Source organism: Branchiostoma lanceolatum, chromosome 10 (assembly GCF_035083965.1).
Source record: "Branchiostoma lanceolatum isolate klBraLanc5 chromosome 10, klBraLanc5.hap2, whole genome shotgun sequence".
In the NCBI taxonomy this organism is placed as follows: domain Eukaryota; kingdom Metazoa; phylum Chordata; class Leptocardii; order Amphioxiformes; family Branchiostomatidae; genus Branchiostoma; species Branchiostoma lanceolatum.
In genome coordinates, this window is record NC_089731.1 from 15024801 (window position 1) to 15046683 (window position 21883).

The 21883-nt window shown below is 41.1% G+C and overlaps 1 protein-coding gene across 1 annotated transcript; it reads right to left on the bottom strand.

Moving 5' to 3' along the window:
• Positions 1-1303: 1303 nt before the first annotated feature.
• On the bottom strand, positions 1304-21473 carry LOC136443001 (nectin-4-like). The gene is made up of 6 exons (XM_066440046.1): positions 21068-21473; positions 5127-5480; positions 3268-3561; positions 2569-2847; positions 1995-2237; positions 1304-1452 (listed from the first exon to the last, which is right to left on the bottom strand). Exons 1-6 carry the CDS (start codon positions 21111-21113, stop codon positions 1304-1306), a joined length of 1365 nt encoding a protein of 454 aa, XP_066296143.1. The 5' UTR covers positions 21114-21473.
• Positions 21474-21883: the final 410 nt, after the last annotated feature.

Here is a 21883-nt window from a genome sequence, read left to right on the forward strand (position 1 = left end):
AGCTTTGATGCAGACACTAGAAAAATAGTGCAAATAACAGTGAGGTTGGCGAAAATTTTATCTTTTTCTTCAGATTTCATCATATTTGAATGGGACATTGTGTTCCGTCGTTACCTATAGCTAGTACAGTGAATACCGACGGTCATTGTGAAGAATACCCAATCTTTAAGTACCTAGCAGTGGTTGTAGTGTGTGTGTGTGTGTGTGTGTGTGTGTGTGTGTGTGTGTGTGTGTGTGTGTGTGTGTGTGTGTGTGTGTGTGTGTGTGTGTGTGTGTGTGTCTGTGTGTGTGAGTGTGTGAGTGAGTGTGAGAGTGTGTGTGTGTGTGTGTGTGAGTGTGTGAGTGTGTGTGTGTGTGTGTGAGTGTGTGTGTGTGTGTGTGTGTGTTTAGAGAACGCATGCTTAAGAAGTAGATGATAATTCGTGAATAATTTCATCAGGTTGGCGAATGACTGAACAGCAAGGTTCTTTTATTCACAACCAAGCATTTTACAAGAGCTCTTGTAAAATGCTTGGTTGTGAATAAAAGAACCTTGCTATTTAGATGATAATCGTTGCAGTTTTTTGCTCCATAGTTGTGTATGTGTTACACTTCTGTACGTTTGGGACCGCATTGTGATGTTATTCCCTGTGACTGCATATATGTAAATACTTTGCGTTTGGGAACCCATCTATAAGCAGCGACACCTGTGCTGCAGTTTAATGTGAACCAGTCAGAATTGCCTTGAAGAAGATGACAGATGGTAACCGAAACGTCGGTTTGATAAACCTCTTGGTTGTGTAAAAAATAGTATTTTTATTCAGTGACTCACCAACCTGATGAAACCAGTTGTTTCAGTTATAACCTACCTTGGGATGCTGACAGAAACTTGACGTAGTTGGAGGGGAACAGGCCTATCCTGCCCCTCAGGTAACCCAAGCACCAGCCGCCATCTTCCCCCTCCAGCACCTCGATGACGTCATCAATCTCCAGATACAACTCGTTGTCCTCCTGTGGGTGGTAGGTGTACAGGACCAGGCCATAACGACGCACTGTAAGAGGTGGGAACACCAGTTTTCACCAGTTCCTGAACGTGTTACTGACGACCCCTTGCGAAGTTTGTTATAACTGCAGTTAAATCACAAGTCTATACACCAACAATCATTGACAAGAAAATGCTTTTAGTCTGGTTTCTGCAACAGGACGTCGTTAACCTTATTCTTTAAAGATAACACGTCTGTAGCCACTTTCAATTTGATAACCTCTTACGTTTGTGCCATTTAGGTCAACGCTTGAATGGCCTTTAAACATTTGGCATGTCTGACTATTTTCCATTGATCGCCATCTTGACTGCTGCAGAATGGATGAGCACGACATAGAAATGCCTAACACCGCAGAGAAACGCACCTTTTCCCTTAGTCCGGCGCATTGTATCTATCCCGCCGTACGTAGGAGCCCCTGCAACTGGTTTGGCTGCATCGTAGTAAAAGAAAATTCAACATACAAAGTTAGTACCTGTTGGAAAATAACGTAAATGTATTGACTAGTATGTACATATGATGCGACGGATTGGGAAAACTTTCTAAGAATGTTGAGTTGTTGAATGTATAACATCTACTAACATAATTCCACTAGGGTACATAATTCCGCCACCCTGAAAAGATACGCCAAACATATTTCCAACCCAACGTACAAAGTTAGTACCTGTTGGAAAATAACGTAAATGTATTGACTAGTATGTACATGTGATGCGACGGATTGGGAAAACTTTCTAAGAATGTTGAGTTGGTGAATGTATAACATCTACTAACATAATTCCACTAGGGTACATAATTCCGCCACCCTGAATACATACGCCAAACATATTTCCAACCCATGATTCCCCAGTATGATACACTCCAGTATATCTAAACTGTGCATAACATGGGGAATGCTGCACTTGAGATCTCTCAAACCCACTGTTTTCAAAATGGCGGATTTATGTAACCTGGCGGAGTGATTCTAATGAATGTTACCTGGTAGTTTGAGGTGTGGGTGACGGGTCACTTCTAGTGTCTCCTCCCCCGTCTTCCCGTCCGTCCCGTCCGGTTGTTTCCGCCCCATGTTGTAGTAGAAGGCGAACCGCTTCTTGTCCTGTCTGCTCCGCCGCCGTCTGACGAAGTACACCGCCAGGCCTATACAGATAGCGAGCCAAAGACCGCCCGCGATGGCACCCACAAGGATCGCTATACTGCTGTCGTCCAGCCAAGACTGGGAACCTGAAATTAATATTCCATTTTTTCTCTCACAGAAATAAAGTTCATTTGAGATAGGCACCAAAATGTGAGCTTCAGTCGTCACAACAATTCTACTTTAGTCTAAATGCTGACTCTAAATTTCAACTTAATTATCTATTTATTGGGTTAATCCGACGTCTTTTTCTGAGACAGTTGAAAACGATGATGTCTTCCTTTAAAATCCAATTCTCATCCCATACTACACACTCTTGTATCAAGTAGATTAGCCTTTTGGAACTGTAGTTATGTACCATGCATACTTTGTACCTCGTACAACTATTGTGCAAAGTTATTGTTATCAACTCAGACCTACCTTGAACTATTACTTCTACAGACTTAAGGTCGCTCTTCCCAACAGAGTTGGCCGCTGTGCATGCGTAGATACCGCTGGCGTTCACCGTGACGTCATCCAGCACTACAGATTCTGCGCGGACGTCACGTGACACGCTCTTCGTGGTCCCGCGCAGGCGCACTCCGTTCCTTGTCCACGTGATGTTGGGAGGAGGGTTTCCCTCCGCCACGCATTGTAGAGTGACGCGGTCCGAGACGGAAACAGTCTGGGAGTCCGAAATGCTCAGAATAGTGGCGGGATCTGACAAAATATGGAAACAGACCTTGTCATAGGACGGATTACAAAATGTGAAATTCTAGGAATTTAATGTAGTAAGAATGTAGGCTACATTTGAATCCATGGCATTCCTTCAGCTTTTCAAAAAAAGGAACACCAAATATCATACGTTGATGAAGGTTAGACATCCAGGTAATAAGATAGGCCCAAAATAGTAACTCAAGCAACTGGATAAAATGTTTAGAATTTTATCTAGTTGCTTGACTAACTACTTTTAGCGTACCAAATATCATACGTCGACAAAACGAGAATTACAAACAGACAAAAGACAGTTGAAATTTTACTCTACTCTAAATTGTACATCTAATTAGAAACATATTGATAGCCTAAATACATGTTACTTAGAGGTGATTAGAAGAGAAAAATTTGACAAGAGCAACTCACACAACACCCGAACGGCCAATGCAGCGCTGACTCTACGGACCACGTGATCTGCGATGCACTTGTATACACCTGCGTCACCCCTGGTCACGAAATGTATCACCAGATTCGTCGACTGCAGATTCCCACCGGAATACTTGGTGACCAATCTTGAGCTGTCAATCAACGCCCCGTCTTTCTCCCAGTGCAGTGATGTGATATTTGGCTTCGCTTCTGTGACTGAGCACGTTAGAGTTGCCGATCTTCCGCTGGCTGCCATCACAGGGTCGGAAGGCCCCGCTGCGATTTTCGGTGGAACTGCAGCATTCAGAAGACCACATGGTATTCAGTATCCTTTGTCACACAATGTTTCGGCATTTTTGCAAAAATTTTTGTTCATCCGCAAAATATGAGAATCAAGCAGTTACGAAGTGGAAATCTAAATCTTCTCCCTTAACTTTATATTCACTCTACATATGGACATTGATATGCAAATTCAAATCCTGATTTCAACCTGATTTCATTTTATTATGTTTTGTTATTAGTACATTATGTCAAGGCACTTATTTGGTTATATGATATTATGTTTATGTTATCTAACGTACTCCGGTTTTATGTCAATTTGTAGTTCGCATAATGTTTTGTTATTTCTTGCAACCTTGTTTGAATTTTATGTATGTAAACAACTTTGTTTGGGGTTTCCCCCCAGGGCTCAATGAAAATCGCCAGCTGGCGACATGATTCCCCTGGTTAAATAAAAATAAACAAACAAACAAGGACTATAAATGAAAATTCGATTTCATGAAGTAAGACTAAATAATATGTTTGCTGATTCACCACGAATATCAAATACAACCTGTAATCAATCAATTATGATCACATGAAGGGACGTTTCCGGACAAAACCCTTCAGTCAAGATTAATTACAGGATGCGACACGGACGGAAGTCCCTGTCATGGGACGGTGATAATCTAATGTAACACAAAATGATAAACAACTTGTCAGATCCGAACGGATTGATCCTGATGAACGAACCAGATACCACTTCTGTTCCACGCAATTAAGGACAGGATGGCCGAGCTGATACCAAAAAAAACTTGATACCATCGCCCCATTAAATATAGATTTAGAACGATAACATAATCCTCTAAAGCCACCATAACGAAGGGTAAATCCTATTACCAGGTAGGGCATTATTCTTTTGCGTTGTGGTTCCATGGAATGTTGGGTTTTTACTAAAGCTCGGGTATTTCCTCCCTTTGTGTTTATGATAAGGTCATCTAGCTATGCCAGACAATTCCTGTATATTATACTTTTTTAGGAGAATCTGGAACCAATGTAAAGCCTTTTTGTTACGATTCATCTCTGTATGCACCATCAAGTATAAGCAAATATGTGATGAGGCATTTTTGCGAGGTCTAACCATTCGTTATACCTTTTGTAATAACTTAGGCAAATAGTATTGGGCAACCTCAAGTCAGCCTTACACACTCACGCCACATCTTCAGAAAAGACGCTGTAGCGAGACTCAGAGGAGATCCTGTACACCAGTCCAAGAACCTTCACCAAGAAAGGATCTTTTCTGAGGATATGGCGTGAGTGTGTAAGGTTGACTTGAGGTTGTCCACTACTGGATATAGGAGATTCTTTTTACACAACCAGGTAATCTCACCTGCTTACGTTTCGGTGTCTATCAGACAACTTCTTCAGAGCTTCTGCTTCATGTCTTCTCAAGAAGGTGTCTGATAGACACCGAAACGTTAGCAAGTGAGATTACCTGGTTGTGTAAAAATAATCTCCTATATCCTATATTCTATCAACCTATATGAAATTATTTTCGGTTGTCCAATACTATTTCCCTTAAGTATGATAATGTTATTTACCCATAACATTCAGCTCGACGAATCCCTCCTCTGTTCCGATTCCTTGCCCTATCAATTGGAGAACATACCGCCCTTGGTCTTCAGCAGTGGTCCGTTCAATCTTCAAGGAGGCCTTCCCGACCAATTCCACCCTTCCTTCATATGAGCCGTGGGCTTCAGTCGAGGCCATCATGGGTATGTTCGTGAGAATGGGAGTTCTTGTTTCTCTGTCAGCATTTTTCTCAACTTTGGTCCAAGTAATGGTCGCGATGCGGCGATCAGTACGGAAAGTGGCGGGTAGGGTAACTGGATCCCCGGCTATGGTGTTCACGGTGTCCGGTAGAGTCAGTCCGATAGACGACTGGCACAGACATCCTGTAATTTAATACAAAGACGTAAAATTATTTACTATCGCTACAACACGCTGCAAGTGAAACTAGTAATATTTACGAAGTAATCATAAAAAGCCGTGAGGTACCCAGTTGCAATTATGCATTTTTTTATTGATCTTCACATTTGCATTATGCAGCCAACAAGTCTTTCGATGCCATCTACACCTATGATGCACTATTCTATTTAGGATATTCAGTAGACTGTTCAGAAGTTAGTGTCATATTTTGAGTTTAAGTGAAGCGTCTCGTACTACTGTTGAAAACTGATAACGGTTACATAAAGAAAGATGATTGCTTAAATGGAATATAATTGTAGGAATTATATCTATGGAACCATTATGGAGAAGAAACTGTCACTACAAAGCTCTCTAGGTCACGCACTCATTTAATATTGACAGATATTCCTTGTGGGTATAACGAATATCAAATCACTGTCATTTTGTTCCGATTATCGTTTGTTTATGGTTAAAGGCTTTCAGCCATGAATTAAACGTGCAACCTTCCTTGACCTTAAACGTTTAATGATATGCAGAGGCGCACTAGATGTTACAAACCCCATAGATGCATGCAAATACGAGTCCATTAGTAGAGTCTATAGCGTGTCGAGACACTGCATACAAAACAGCTTTTAAGACTACCTTCTTTCGTTTTCGTTTCAAGGCATCCTCATTTGAGGTGAAGAATGATGCTGTTTCAAGTAGCTAGTGGTAGTGCAATGTGGCTTCGCTACGGCTTGGCCAAGCACACCGGGTCATCCCTACTCTTCTCGATAAGTGTGTTGGGTTCTTTTACGTGCAGAGGTTTGACGCTTGAGGCTAATGCCTGAAGCTCCCTCACACACGGGGCCGCCGGCTTTACGTCACCATCCGAAATGACGAGTGCAATCCCTTAAAATGTCCGAGCTAGAGTCGACCACTACGATGATCTACGATCGAACTCGGGCCCTAGTATCCATGGAATTTGATCCAGATGGCGAAGCAGCGGGGTTGCGTTACCGCTTGCGCCACGGGGACATGTATCTCGTGCAATTCCGAGGCTTTTCGTCAGATAAAATAAAGTTTGTATCACAAATCCTTGACCCTTCTTGCTAATTCCTAGAGACGCCATTTTGATTGACAGGCTAGTCAGACGTGTTTTGTTCGCGTAATACCTCATCGCTCACGTACCCCCACCGATCCATACACATCACAGCAACACAGGTTATAAGCACGTCGTATCTTCGGGGAGAAAACTGGATAATCTTGGAATCCCTCGATCAATAAGCGGTAAATCAGAACTTATTTTCCGCTGACAGCCTCCTCGCCTCTTCCATTATCAGCTCGTAACCGGATTTTCCCGACACGATAGAGGATTTGTTGTAATGTATACACTCCCTCAGAGACGGATATCTCTGCACTTCAAAATGATCCACACTTGCAAAGTCAGTTGTAAACCGAGATTTCTTCTTCAGGAATTCCCTCGATCAATGTCTGGTGAATCATGCTATATACCAGTGTTATTGCCATCTTTTATAGCCCGCTGCAATAAATTTCTACTTTCTTTTATCCCCCGTAAAAGCGCACAGCTATCCTTAAATACTAGTTTTGTTGCGTGTAAGCATTTTGGAGTCTATTTGTTTCGTCTTTATCTTTCTACTGGGCGTACTGTACTGAAAGGGTTAACACCGTTGGTTCAATTGATACAGAATACTACGAGTGAACAAAGTCGGTTTATTGAGAAAAGTTTTACTTTGTAAAGCTGAAATTGTACATAGCAGTATATCATAACCACGCAGTACCAATGAGCAATAATGGCGACGTAGAGAAACTAATACAAATTTGCGATACTATCATATCAACATGTAAAGAGTTCCTTTTATGATGATGATACAACAAAACAGGGCAGGAAGTCATAGACTATCGACAAAGTTCATATGATTCAAAGGCACCCAGAGCATTTTATGAGGCTTGAAAATTGGAAATATTCTAGTTGCTGTAATTTTTATGAAATTGACGTTTAATGCCACTGATTAACACATTTGCGTGATAATTTCATATCAAAAGTGCTCAAAAGCGGCACGAACTAAGCTACAGAGAACTCTATAGTTTCACGCGCCCAGTGTAATTGACCGATCCCATAGCCCCGCCCACCTCCGTAAAAACGTAGAAATGCAAAATAGAAACAAAATTCAAATATTTGACGGACATGCAGTCACTCTCTCATTGGTCGAACCGCTAATTTTGATGGACAGTCAGGATCAGTCTCTTGTCGCTTGTTTTTTTTTTTATCAGTTCTCACCACGCAACGACATCGTATCTTTGCTCCTTTAATGTCGATATGTAATGGTATAGTGTTGTTGAAACTTACTATGTGTAGGAATGACTAGAAATTAGAGTTTTTTCATTCAAGTTTCAAGCCTCACGAAAAACTCTGGATGCCTTTAAGCCCCAGAAAATGCTCTGGGTGCCTTTAAAGTTGAAAGTTGAATATCTTGTTATAAAAGTTTATGATATAATCTAGTAGATACCATGTTCCCGTAGCGTAAGCCCCTAGTCGACGCGAACATCGTAAATGTCTCATCAGAGGAAGTTTCTAGCTTTGATTTTATGTGAAATACAATAAAATACCGAAACAAAGTTTATGGCCATAGGGGCGCAACGAGCAGTTCTAATTACAGAATACGGCAAAAATCATTACTCAAGCAACTGGATAAAACTTTGAAACAGTCAGACGTTTCAGACAGCATCCGCAGTCTTTCGTCAATGGCTACGGATAGGACTGGAAAACCAGGTTTTATACCAAAACTCTGAATAGATATGTTAATGAGGTTAAGACAATTTAGGATGTCTTGGTTGTATGCTAATAGTTCAATTAGCTACTGTTGTTTTAGTACAGTAACTAAATGTTGTTCGTCCGGGTAGTGCATTATCCCAAGTGCACAAATGCTGGATATTGGGCATGAATTAAGGGTTAATGACCCGCCCCGAGGTGTATATGGTGTCATAACGCCTGGTCATGTGCTATAACCACCGAATAAAACCACCAAGTGAGCGAAGCGAACGAGGTGGTTTTATGAGGTGGTTATAGCACATGACCAGGCGTTATGACACCATATACACCGAGGAACAGGCGGGTCATTAACGTTATTATCACATAGCCTATCCAAACTGACCCATATAAGAGAGACAAATTTCTGTATAATACATAGATTCTTTATTTAATACTATACATGTAAAATCAATCCATTGTACATATGATCTTCATATAATCCAATGTAAACAAGCGGTGACTTGTCTTCGAGCCCACACGGTTATAAATTGACAGGTTGTTAGACGCCTAGGTGTGGTAAGAATCGTACATGTTTACCGTAGTCCCCTTTGCCGCAAGTTGTAGTTGGACTCCCCGGATAATCATTACTCAAGCCGGAGAAAAAAAATCCCACAGAAGCGTACACATATCGAGCCAAGATCATTGTAGGTACAAACCTGTAAGAAGTTGGGCGATTTTGACCGTAATTCTTTCGATGCCAACACACCGGTTTCGGGAAGTTACGTGTTCGTGACTTGGGCCATGGGGAGGGGGGCGTTTGTTTTGAACAAGACGACATCGCGACATCACTTTGCCAGTAACATTTTTTAATTTTCGTCAGGTAAAACCCCTCAGAAACGTGAACATACCGGTCTGGGGTCCTCTTGGGTAGAAACGTAGGAGGTTTCATGGGCGATTTCTTTGTCTGCCATGATTTGCTACTTCGGGAAATACAATGTGATGAGTGGGGAGGGGACTCTGTGTGCCCGCTGCTTCTTGTTGGTCACACTCGTCAGCTTCCTTGCCCCCCAACCGCTGAAGTATGTTCCTGGGCGTCTTCCACAACTTCCCATGACCCGAAAACTGACTCTAAGTCGGCGTCTGACAGTTCCTCGACGAAAAACTGTGGTACTCTTATGGCGGACGTTCGAACGCGTTCTGCGAACGATCGTCTGGGCCGGTTCCACTTTGACGGCGGGGGTGTGAAAAATATTGTTTTTAGTCCTTCCGTTTGAATTTTACTTGAATTGAATTTTTTTCCTTTTTTCCTTTTTTCATGAATTCTTTATGTATTCTTAGGACATTTGGGGGAATTGTAAGACAATAAAGATATTTTAAACAAGGTTAAGAAAAAGATTCATCAAAAAAATACCCCCATCTACAAAATGCAACGGTTTTGTTATGGCATGACGTCAATAAGTGGTGTGTTATGGCGTGATAACAGACCACTTATTGTGGGCAATGGAGGCTTCTGATTGGTCGACACCATCTGGCCATGTGATAATATGCAATAAATTTCATTGTCATTGTCATTAATACCCCCCCCCCCTCTATCCATAGGGGAGACTTAACAGTTAGCGCCTGCGCCTAGACCCCACGATGAGAGACCAGAGACCCAAGTAAAAACCACTGGTTTAAACCATTGAAAACCGTTTTCTGGTGGTATTTTTATGTGAAATCTGGCCAGTATAGGATGGGTTGTGGTAGGATAGACTCTGTGTTTGCTGAATTAGTTTTTAAAAATGGTCTTTCTCTACCTTGTGGGTTTTCACCCCCCTGATATAGTGGGATGGTCTTCAACTGGGTGTCTGAAGCCTGTAGGACCTATCCAAGGGCTCTTATGGGGGGGGGGGGGGGGTATCTGGAGTATAGTCGTATAGAGTTAGTCAGGAATGAATCTGATGACAGTTGACATAACTGGTTAGTATTTGAGGGGAAGTTTTTGTAGTCTGATGTTTTGATTCCTGAGATAATGACACCTTCTTTTTCTTCACTTCAACGTAGGGCTACATGCATTACTGGCATTTATTATCTCCATGAAAATGGACATATAGTTTTGGGTGTTTTCTGTCTGTTTGTTTGTTTGTTTGTTTGTTTGTCTGTTTGTTTGTCTGTCTGTTTGTGTTTCCGGACTACTCTAGTCAGCATAACTCAAGAACCTCTTGATGGATTATGATGATATTTGGTATGTGGGTGGGTGCTGTCAAGCCGAAGTTCAAGGTCGATTTTGGCCCCCTGATATGCGACCTTGTTGTAACTGTTCAGTCTCCCCCATAGTCGCCAGGCAACGTTATCTAACTCCTGTGTAAGATCAATACGTTGTCCTCCACACTTGGGTGATTTTTCCCCCCGCAGCGAACCGGAGTTATCGCCGTGTGGAGACACCATGTCTGACATATTGTGTCAGTTAAAGTCAGGTGCTTAATGGAGAAAAGCATCTGCTCCAGGTGGGAGGGGTAGGAAAATAAAAGGGCAAGGATACTGACAATCTATCAGGTGAAGCTTTGTACAGGTCGATGAGACGAGAAAGCTGAGAAGAGTATACCGTAAATACAGAAATGTTCGCGGTGTTTTTATGGGGGAAAGCATCTGCTCCAGGTGGGAAGGGTAGGAGAATAAAAGGGCAAGGATACTGACAATCTATCAGGTGAATCTTCGTACAGGTCGATGACACAAGATAGCAGAGAAGAGTATACTGTAAATACAGAAATGTTCGCGGTGTTTTTATGGGGGAAAGCATCTGCTCCAGGTTGGACGGGTAAGAAAATAAAAGGGCAAGGAGACTGACAATCTATCAGATGAAGCTTCGTACACTAGGTCGATGCGACGAGATAGCAGAGAAGAGTATACTGTAAATGCAGAAATGTTCGCGGTGTTTTTTATGGGGAAAAGGCATCTGCTCCAGGTGGGACGGGTTGGAGAATAGAAGGGCAAGGAGACTGACAATCTATCAGGTGAAGCTTTGTACAGGTCGATGAGACGAAATAGTAGAGAAGAGTATACTGTCAATGCAGAAATGTTCGCGGTGTTTTTATGGGGGAAAGCATCTGCTCCAGGCTGGACGGGTAAGAAAATAGAAGGGCAAGGAGACTGACAATCTATCAGGTGAATCTTCGTACAGGTCGATGAGACGAGAAAGCAGAGAAGAGTATACTGTACATGCAGAAATGTTCGCGGTGTTTTTATGAGGGAAAGCATCTGTTCCAGGTGGGACGGGTAGGAGAATAAAAGGGCAAGGAGACTGACAATCTATCAGGTGAAGCTTTGTACAGGTCGATGAGACAAAATAGCTGAGAAGAGTATACTGTAGGTGCAGAAATGTTCGCGGTGTTTTTATGGGGGAAAGCATCTGTTCCAGGTGGGACGGGTAGGAGAATAAAAGGGCAAGGAGACTGACATTCTATCAGGTGAAGCTTCGTACAGGTCGATGAGACAAAATAGCTGAGAAGAGTATACTGTAGGTGCAGAAATGTTCGCGGTGTTTTTATGGGGGAAAGCATCTGTTCCAGGTGGGACGGGTAGGAGAATAAAAGGGCAAGGAGACTGACATTCTATCAGGTGAAGCTTCGTACAGGTCGATGAGACAAAATAGCTGAGAAGAGTATACTGTAGGTGCAGAAATGTTCGCGGTGTTTTTATGAGGGAAAGCATCTGTTCCAGGTTGGACGGGTAAGAGAATAAAAGGGCAGGGAGACCGACAATCTATCAGATGAAGCTTTGTACAGGTCGATGAGACGAGAAAGCTGAGAAGAGTATATGTCAGTGGATATAAAAGGCATATCAAACCATATACTGTAACAACATGCACTGTTTATTAACGTGTTATAAGCAGTAAATGCAGAATCCTACACACTCTTTCCTTCCTTACCATATTTACGATACGTTTCTTATTCATGAGATACAAATATCAAATCAATCACATAGAGAAATGAGAGACCAAATAGCAGATAAGACTGCATGTCATGACATTCAAAAGGCGCGTCAAACCATGCACCGAAAAAACATGCACTGTTTATTAACGTATAACAAACAGTGAATGTAAAATCCTACACTATCTTATTTTTTAGTATAGTGACAGTAAGGTTTGTTATTTTTCATAGGATAAAAATTTTCTAGACAGAAATGATAGAGGGACAAAATAGCAGACTAGACTGCAATGTCATGACATTTAAATGGCATATCAAACCATACACTGTAACAACATACACTGTTGATTAACGTATAATAAGCAGTGGATGCAAAATACTGTACTCTTTTATTTCTTAGCTTATATACGGTACGGTTTGTTATTTTTCATGAGATACAAAGTTTATAGAGAGAAATGATAGACGGACCATATAGCAGATTAGACTGCATGTCATGGCATTTAAAATGCATATCAAACCATACACTGTAACAATATGCACTGTTTATTAACGTATTATAAGCAGTAAATGCAAAATACTTCACTCTTTTATTTCTTAGTATGTATACGGTACGGTTTGTTATATTTTATATGAAAAAAGTTTATAGAGAGAAATGATAGAGAGACCAAATAACAGATAAGCCTGCATGTCAGGACATTTAAAGGCACATCAAACCATGTATTATATTTAGCATATTGACGATATGTTTTGTTATTTTTCATGAGATACAAAGTTTATAGAGAGAAATTATAGAGAGACGAAATAGCAGATAAGACTGTATGTCAGGACATTTAAAAGGCATCTCAAACCATACACTGTAACAACATACACTGTTTATTAACGTATAATAAGCAGTAAATACAAAATCATGCATGCACTTTCTTATTTCTCAGTATTTTGACGATACGGTTTGTTATTTTTCGTAACATACAAAGTTTATAGAGAGAAATTATAGAGAGACGAAATAGCAGATTAGGCTGCATGTCATGACATTCAAAAGGCATCTCAAACCATACACTGTAACAACATACACTGTTTATTAACGTATGATAAGCAGTAAATGCAAAAGCCTACACTCTTATTTTGAGAATATTGACGGTAAGTTTAGGTATTTTTCATAAGACAGAAATTTTCATTACTGAATCAGTTTTTAAGTTAGAGGGAAGCACATTCAAGAAGTCATTAATGTTGTGGAAATTTTTACGATGCAAGAGTTTATACCGCACTCCATGGATATATGAGAGAGGAGGGTGTTAAAGGGGGATCCGCACTGAACCGTTTGATGGAATCCGAGTGTAAACTTAAACGGTCGGGTTGGGAGTGATTACGGAAAATAAGGGCGTTCATTTTGTTTTCCCAAATGCACAATAAAAAAGCTACAATAGAGCCCCTTTCCAGATGACATTGCACCATCCCTGGCAGCATGCATACCTGTTTGTGAATTGTCATCAAAGCCTAAGGCTATTGGCAGGATCATCCTGTCAGCAGTAGAACAATTTGCATTGCTGACAGGATCATCAGTAGAAAAAATTGCACTACTGACAGGATCATCCTGAAAGCAGTGCAAATTTTTCTACTGCTGACAGGATGATCCTGTCAGCAGTACAGATTTTCCCACTGCTGACAGGATTTTCCTTCTTTTTTTGGAATTGTTGGCATATGTTACTGTACCAACGGATATTGGTGTTTTACTGAATGTTTTACAATTTTAACTGTGTTCATCTGGGCGTAAACCGATGCGTGGGACGTATTTAGGACGATTATGGTGGTGGTTTGTCTCTAATGTCCTATAAACCGCCAAATTTCAACATGCGTTAACGTATAACGCGTTCGAACGTTACATCGAGAACATGTCCAGATAACTCCAACCCTAGGCCTACCTAACCTGGAATTCAGTCTAGAATACTATATAGATTGTCGTTAGGCCGGGTGTAATAGACCGGGCGCTCTACGGGGCGGAAGGCGTTTTCCGCTGCCGGGATTATCTTTGCTAGATGCAAAACAAACTCCTACGATAGAGCACCCCTCCAGAGATGACATTGCACTGTCCCTAACAGTGTCCTGTTGGTAAATTGTCGTAAAATCATCTGGGCGTAACGAGCGGACTTTGTCTCTGGATACAAACCTCGCGGCAGACGATGGTATCGCTCCATCCGGCGCCAGCCTCCAATCCCCACATCTGTCTCCCCGATTAATTACAACCCCAGCCTGATTAAACATCATTAGAATAACCCTTGTGATTTCAGCGATGGCAATCTTGGCGCTAGAATTCCGTCAATTCATTGGCGTTTCATTTTGTTATCAGTGTAATAACGTCTAAACCGTCAACCCAAGCTATTATATCTAGGTTATTGCAGTTCGGATGTTTTGAATTTTCGTTAATCTTTATTCGTCGCTCATTTGCAAATCTTTCTGGTAACAATAATTGACAAATGAGCGGAGGGTACCAAAGGGGAACCTAGCGTGTCAGAAAGGCACGATTTGACGAGAAAATTACTCCCTTTCCACAAACCGTGATAATACGGTTCTTCACATTATGCATGCGCGGTTGCAATTAACGTTATATCATAATTGCGTTATAACTTTGCAACGGTTCGCCAGCAGACAGTGAAGAAACGTGTAAGATTTGGAGTCACGGAGGGCTCACATGTAAGATAAGTGATGCATCTATGTTACAATCTCATTAACTTTGGGGGTAATTCCGAGAAGTATATCAAAGTAGTTATTACCGCGATATGGTGTGTGTATAGACGCACCAGCGTTCTTTTGATGGATTATTCGGAGGAAGATAATGAATATAAATTGATTTTAGATGACGGTTTCATGATCCAATGCTTGGGGGAAATCTTCATTCCCGTACATATAAATTTGCAGCCGTCTCCTAGAGAGTTCCAATACTCATTCCTACGGTGCGATCAAACGTCCCAACCACTCTCATAACTTCAATTTTCATCTTATGATTGCCAAAGAAAGTTTTCCCTTCATATTGAGTCTACTCCTGAGCCTTAAAGCTTCCCTTGTAGCAGAGTAGGGTAGATGGATCAACAGTGTATGATACAATCCGTTCTTGTGGGTGCGAACATACTAACAATGATGTGGGCGTTTAAAGTGGGTGTATTGTAGTCTCCAGCAAATGTCAAAGAAGAATGAGTAATGACTGTTGTGTGTGTGTATGTGTTACAGTTCTGTACGGTTGGGACCGCATAGTGATGTCATCCCCTGTGATTGTACATATGTAAATACTTTTTTTGATAATTGCGTTTGGGAATGCATCTCATTATTATGTATTGAAGCAGCAACACCTGTGTTGCATTACTATGTGAACCAGTCAGAATTGCCTTGAAGTAGGTGACAGATGGTCGTTGGTGGAATATGTCTCTTGGTTGTATAAAAAGAGTATTTTTATTCAAGAATGAGTAGTCTTTCATTTCACGTACTCACCAAAAAAAACTTTCAGCAGCTCAACAGTGCTGTACGTGTATGACGTGGAAGACCAATGACCCACGAATCACCGGCGCGCTAACATAGCTGTCTAGGGAGTCATCTATCTTGTTGAAAGGATGCGCTTGATTAGTCAGAGGGACCTTGATTGGCCTGTGTCCGAGGGATTTTCCCTTCTTGACGTGGACGATATGTTTTCTTTAATTACTGTTTCAGAACAGCGTGCGCAGAGTGCAGCGGGCCCCAGAGACAGCTTGTACTAACACCACGATACATCAAGTTTGACTTAATCCTCGCAGTCGAAATGAGAAAAAAGTACTTGAAATAAACATATTTGCTCTGTGGACATATACTGTAGGACATATTACAAAAGCAGTAGCATATATTTCTAACAAAATTGTCAGATGAAGTCTTGCAAAATTGATCCTGTCTTTATCTATCCTTTTTTGTCCTCTGGCATTAGTACCAGCTATGGCATTATGGAGCAATTGCAAGAGATAACCAACTTGAAGGACATATTTCTCAAAGGATGCATATGTGTAGTCTTTCAAATTGTAACTTCGCGCGAACAAGTACACTGTGTCTATGGATTATAAAAAGATCACCAAAACTTTAAGTAGTTTGACGCTATTCAAGTGTGACTCACGTATATCTACGGCAGGAAAGCATATAGTATTCCATAAGATGTACATTCTTAAAGTGCCAGTAAAATAAAATTTTCTCTATCGTAAAAATCAAGTAACAATTTGGCATTTTCTGGAAAAAAATCATATGTAATCTTTAAATTAAGTATTCACTGTGTCTTCTTTGGTGGGACAAATTAACAACGGTTCGTGACGTCACGGAAATAACCCCCCATTATCTAGTATGGCAAGGGGTCCTATCTGTGACGTCACGGCCAGTTGCTAATTTGTCACACCATAGAGAACACATTAGACAATTGATTTAACGATTACATAGATGTTCTTAGAAAAGTCACCATGTTTTAAGTAAATGATAGATGAAATTCCATGTCACTGGTACTTTAAGTATACTTCAAATAGATCAAAAAATGATTTAGATATTACATAGATGTTTTCAGAAAAGTAACCAATTTTTTACGTAAATTATAGATGAAAGTCCATGTCACTGGTATACTTTAAGTTTATTTCAAATAGATCAAAAACAGACTATCCATTATGATAGCAGCGCAACTGCTTCAACAAGAGTCTGAAGACCCCAAATCTCCATGAATCTTTTTTTTTATAATCTGTGTTTTTTATTTGCCAGAGACATCTTTCAAGTATGAAGTTCCAGTTACCTACCAATTCTATATCCCTCTGTGGTATGACCAAAACCTTTTGGGTCCCTGAGGACATATGACCCAGTTTCAAAAGTGACAGGTGACACACGTTCTGTTAGAAGATTTTGACAAATACGCCATTGCAGTATCAGTGACACATACCAGGGTGCCAAAAATCGACCTTGACCATTCTCCTCCCAACACCTACCCACATACCAAATATCATTACAATCGATCTAGACGTTCTTCAGTTATGCTGACTTTAAGCATCCGGACGCACAAACATACACACACACAAACACACACGAAAAACAATATATCCATGAAAAAATCTTTTTTCATCGAGATAACAAGGCGTGAAACAGACAACCAAACAAATCTGGCCTATATTAGACATTCAACTAGTGTTATTACCCACAAATACGGAGGTGTGAAGATGTCAGGAGGTTTAGCGAGATGACATCCCGCGGATCTATCTCCTCTCAGCTGTAATTGAAGGGGACCTGCGAAAGCCTGGTAGGATTTAGAAGAGCAATACGGATATTACGGTCTCCGACAGATGTAACGTGAGATATAAGCACGTTGTTTCATAAGGTACGCCAGATGGAGGACGAGAGGTAGGTGGAACTGCCGAGATAGCTGTTCTGTCAATTCAACGCCACGTAATTTTCAACACTACAAAAATATTTAGGATTTAGAAGAGCAATACGGATATTACAGTCTCCGACAGATGTAATGTGAGATATAAGCACGTTGTTTCTTAAGGTACGCCAGAGGGAGGGGGATAGGTGAGTTGAACTGCCGGGCATGCTGTTCTGACAATTCAACTCCACGTACTTTTCAACGCTACAAATATAGTTTTAGACGATATTTTCATCGGTATTCTAAATACAGAACAAAAAGGGACAACAGACTTTTGTGTTTGAAAAAGTCGTATCGGTGATAAGGAGAAATCGCTGTGAATACAATTTAAAGTCTTATACTGTCCATACGACACAGAAACTCGTCTTGAATTTTTGAGAGATTTTTATCACCCTCTTCTCGAGTCAGGGTGCCGCATGATAACAGCTAGCAACTACTCAATACGCGAGCGTGATTTCGCACAAACTCACACCCGACGACCACTGAACCCATTACTGTGTTACAGGTCGAAAACATCGCTCTCAACCGTCCTACATACATATATAGATGCGCACTATCGACCACAACATCCTTCCAACACTGGTCCCAAGATGAACCCTTTAAGTTGCCGCCACACGCAACCCGTACATCTGGGAATCCGTTGTGACAACAACTAACGCTTAAAGGCTTTCTACTGGAATTAGGAAGATGTGTTATTAGTGTAATACCATCCCAACGCGCCTTCAACTCCGTAATGTAGGGATCCGTTCCCCCATCTTTTATTCACGCGTCCCAAGCATGCTCTCTTATCGATAACTATTGCAGCTATGCGCGCCGTCGGTTCTTACAAAGGACGAACGTCTTCCCAGTTATCGACCAGGCAGTTTCTCTTAAAGCCCACCTTAGCTCGTACATGTTGAGAAAGAAGCCTTAAGTGGCCCCGTCTCCGCAGTTTCCTTGATTAAAACGCGTGCAATCAGTCTGAAACAGTCCCCAGGGACGGAACAGAAAGACCAGATTGTGGTAATACATAGTAATTAGGGAGGATGTTGTTTGCACTCAACTTGTGTGTGTTGGTAGTAGTATTTTTAGAAAGTCATATGCACGAAATGCACGCACGTTGATTTCTTACCTAATGTTGCTTTGAGATTGATAAACATTCGTTTGCTAGTGGCAGGGTGTTGAATCTTGTTGATTCCTATGAGGTGTGATCCCAGTAGTACTAATTTGTTTCACGAGAAACGATTTATGTCGGAAGAATGCAGTTGGCATCTTTACCGTACATTCCGTACAGTCCCAACCAACAAAATAGTGCATTTTTTCATATTTTACTTCCAGTGCCTTATACAAGTATCGGACTCTGTTACGACGCAGATTTTCCAAAAATATATTTGAATGTTATCAAAGACTGCAGTAAGAATAAATACATTCAACTTGAACTGAAGCAAACAACTTGTCAAATGCATTTTTAATGATCTAATGACCTTATGTTAAAAAATTTGGGTAAGTCCACTTATTGTGGGGGCAATTTGCAGTTTAACTCTGATTCAAAATGACCGTATTTTTATACTGCTTGTCTATGTGTAAGAGCTATCATTTCACTTGGACGGCAGCAAGTATGATGTATATCACTGCAGGCCCCATAGATCTTACTTTGTTCCATAGGTCGTAATGAGTTCCTCTGACAAGATAAACGATAAAGGACGGAGGTCTATCAATACAGCAGAGAAAAAGTTACTGAATTATCTTAACGTTCAAAACTTCTGGCCTGCCTCGTATTGACCTTAACCGTCTTGTTACACTTGATTTTATTGGATAAGATGAAGCTCAGTGAGCTGGAAGGCGAGTTTCCACACCGCTGACCATGCAGAATAGATTCTTGCTTAGACCAGCTGCGGCATCTTCACTCCCCAAACTTCATCAAGGCTTCCCCATAAATCCTGTAGTCCCCAGTTGACCCTCTGACCCCGGGCGCTGACCTTTCAGAAATCAGAATTGACTTCAATCGACAGGAGGTTTACACGATTAGAGTAATCTCGTCCCCACAGTCCTTGGACTGATTGAAGGTTATGTTTTTCCAGTGTACATGCGCTGGTACAGGACTTTACTTGCGTGCGGTGAATGCTAGTCTCAGCAATTTTGTCGGTCTGCACGTACAACATGTAAGGAGGGAGTTTCAATCAGATAAGGTGGATAGGAACGGGCGAATTGCCATTGGAGCAAAGCTTGAATGACTTCTTGATAAGTCTGAGTATTTTACAAAGATATGATTGACCATTTGAAAAATAGTCTAGTAGAAAATGGGGTATGTATTAGGGAGCGGTATTGATTTTTTGTCCGGGCCGAAGCCTCTGGAACTGTGACTAGTTTTGGTGTCAGACTGCGTAGGAGGGTACAAGTCTTGGTCTACGACGTGTTAGGTGCAAAAGTGGCTATGCCTGGAATTCATTTATCTGAAGTACAGCCTGTAGGTACCCATCTGAGTAATGAGTGTGTTGTAGTACCTTTTAACGTGCTAGAGGCCGGGGACTCAATTTCATACGTCTTTTCCGAAAGACGAATTTCAATATGCCTTTTACATATTATCTCAAACGTTAAGTGCCCTGTCAATGATACCCTTTAAAAGCTTTCAGGTCTGTTTTTTCCACATGGTATCGACTTAATGTTAATTGTTTATCACACTATGTTTGCCGTGGTTTCATACGAAGCATAAAAGGGACGGTAATTGAAGCTATTTCATCAAACACATTATTTTCCTTTTTATGTCTTGAATATCCGGTGGAAAAGGGAAATCTTTTTTTGAACATCAAAATGTCAATTCTTGCATTTCAAACAAGGTCATGTGTTGAATTGAACTCGTATGTGAAATAACAAAAAGTGACAAATTTTTTCTCCTCTTGGGTGGGTGTTTTCAGAATGTAGTTTTATAGTCTAAGTTAAATCACGTATTCTACCCCGTAAAAATCTTAAGAGCGCCTTTAAACCTTATCTAAAACCTTATCTAAAACCTTACTGTAATGCATGACTTGGACTCGAGAGACTCTTTCTATTATTTTCACACAATTCTTTCACCTCTTTTAACTCCCCGATGTTAGGCACATTGTAACTTTGATCAACCTTGTTTTTTATCTCATTTTTTCTATTGTCTCTTAAGAGTTGATATCTAAGATGACGCAAAACTTCCTTTCTTAATCATATTACAAAGAATTCTTATCTCCCTTCTCATTAACCCCTCAATACAGAGATCCCAGATAGGCAAAACCAAATTACCCCTACTTTACTGGGGCCGTGTAACCCCTATCTCAAACAAACATCTCGCCCAGTTCTATTATATATCGCTCCCAATGTACCAAGCCCATTAGGTCTCTAGCTTTAATTTACTTAAAAAAGGTCACGTACACCTAGACATAACGACGCCGTTGTAACTATCCTAGACCTTTCTGTTTCTACTGCTACTGTAGATGATGCGTGCTGTTGGAAAGAACAAATCAGAACTGTTAATACTACAAGTGTAGACCACAAAATTTCACTTACCTCGAAGTACCGCCAAGCAAAGCAGCGCCTGGACAAAAATGTTCATCTTCAGATTCAGCTGACGGTACGTCTTCTTTCAAAGGTCCTCTTCCAGTTCGTCGAAGCGTCGAAGCGTTTTCCTGGTGCGTCTTGCCACGGCACATCCGCGTCGTAAGACTTCCATCCACTTTCACTCTGATATTCTGAAGACGCTGCGGCGTACGTATCTCGCCAGGATAAAGGGATTTGCTTCTACCAACTATCTTTATCGCACAGTTCCTTCCTAAAGCAATCTTGTCCCACGAATCGTAGCTTCCCTAAAACCTCGGCCGTTTCCGTTTAGCTCGAGGCTATCGTTGACTTTCGTCAGCCTCCTCTGCCGTTTAGCCAGCTCTGTCCAGATTGCAGAGGCGCTCTGTATGCAAATAACAGGCTTCCGTACTGCACTAATGTCAGGGTAGGGGGAAATTGGAACGGCTCATTTAACGAAGAGGGAGGCGATAGGAGAGGAATGAGCTGTCAATCATATCACACGCCTCCTACTTTTTATTCCTTTAAGGAAGAGGCCTTTAAGGAGAAGAGGCTTGTCTTGTAACGTTGTCATAGTTTCCTTCATTTGATTCTTTAGTGTGAATGAAGACATTTCTGGAAAAACGGAGAACTCGAAAATGGGAGAAAATGATATGATCATCAAAACGTTCTACTACAGAAAATTATATATTTGCCAAATTCGAGACTTAACGTTGTGAATCTGATACAAGTAAACAGATACAAATATTCCAATCCGTGGTCCATCCTCAGAATGATGTTTTGTGCAAACGAAGACATTTCTGGAAA

Excerpts from the sequence above, each read along its gene's own strand:
- LOC136443001 (XM_066440046.1), bottom strand. The coding sequence starts at position 21,113 with ATGAACATTTTTGTCCAGGCGCTGCTTTGCTTGGCGGTACTTCGAG. Across the intron at positions 5,481-21,067 it reads TTGCTTGGCGGTACTTCGAG|GATGTCTGTGCCAGTCGTCT; the intron begins GTAAGTGAAATT and ends ATTAAATTACAG. Across the intron at positions 1,453-1,994 it reads CCCACACCTCAAACTACCAG|CCAAACCAGTTGCAGGGGCT; the intron begins GTAACATTCATT and ends ACTACGATGCAG.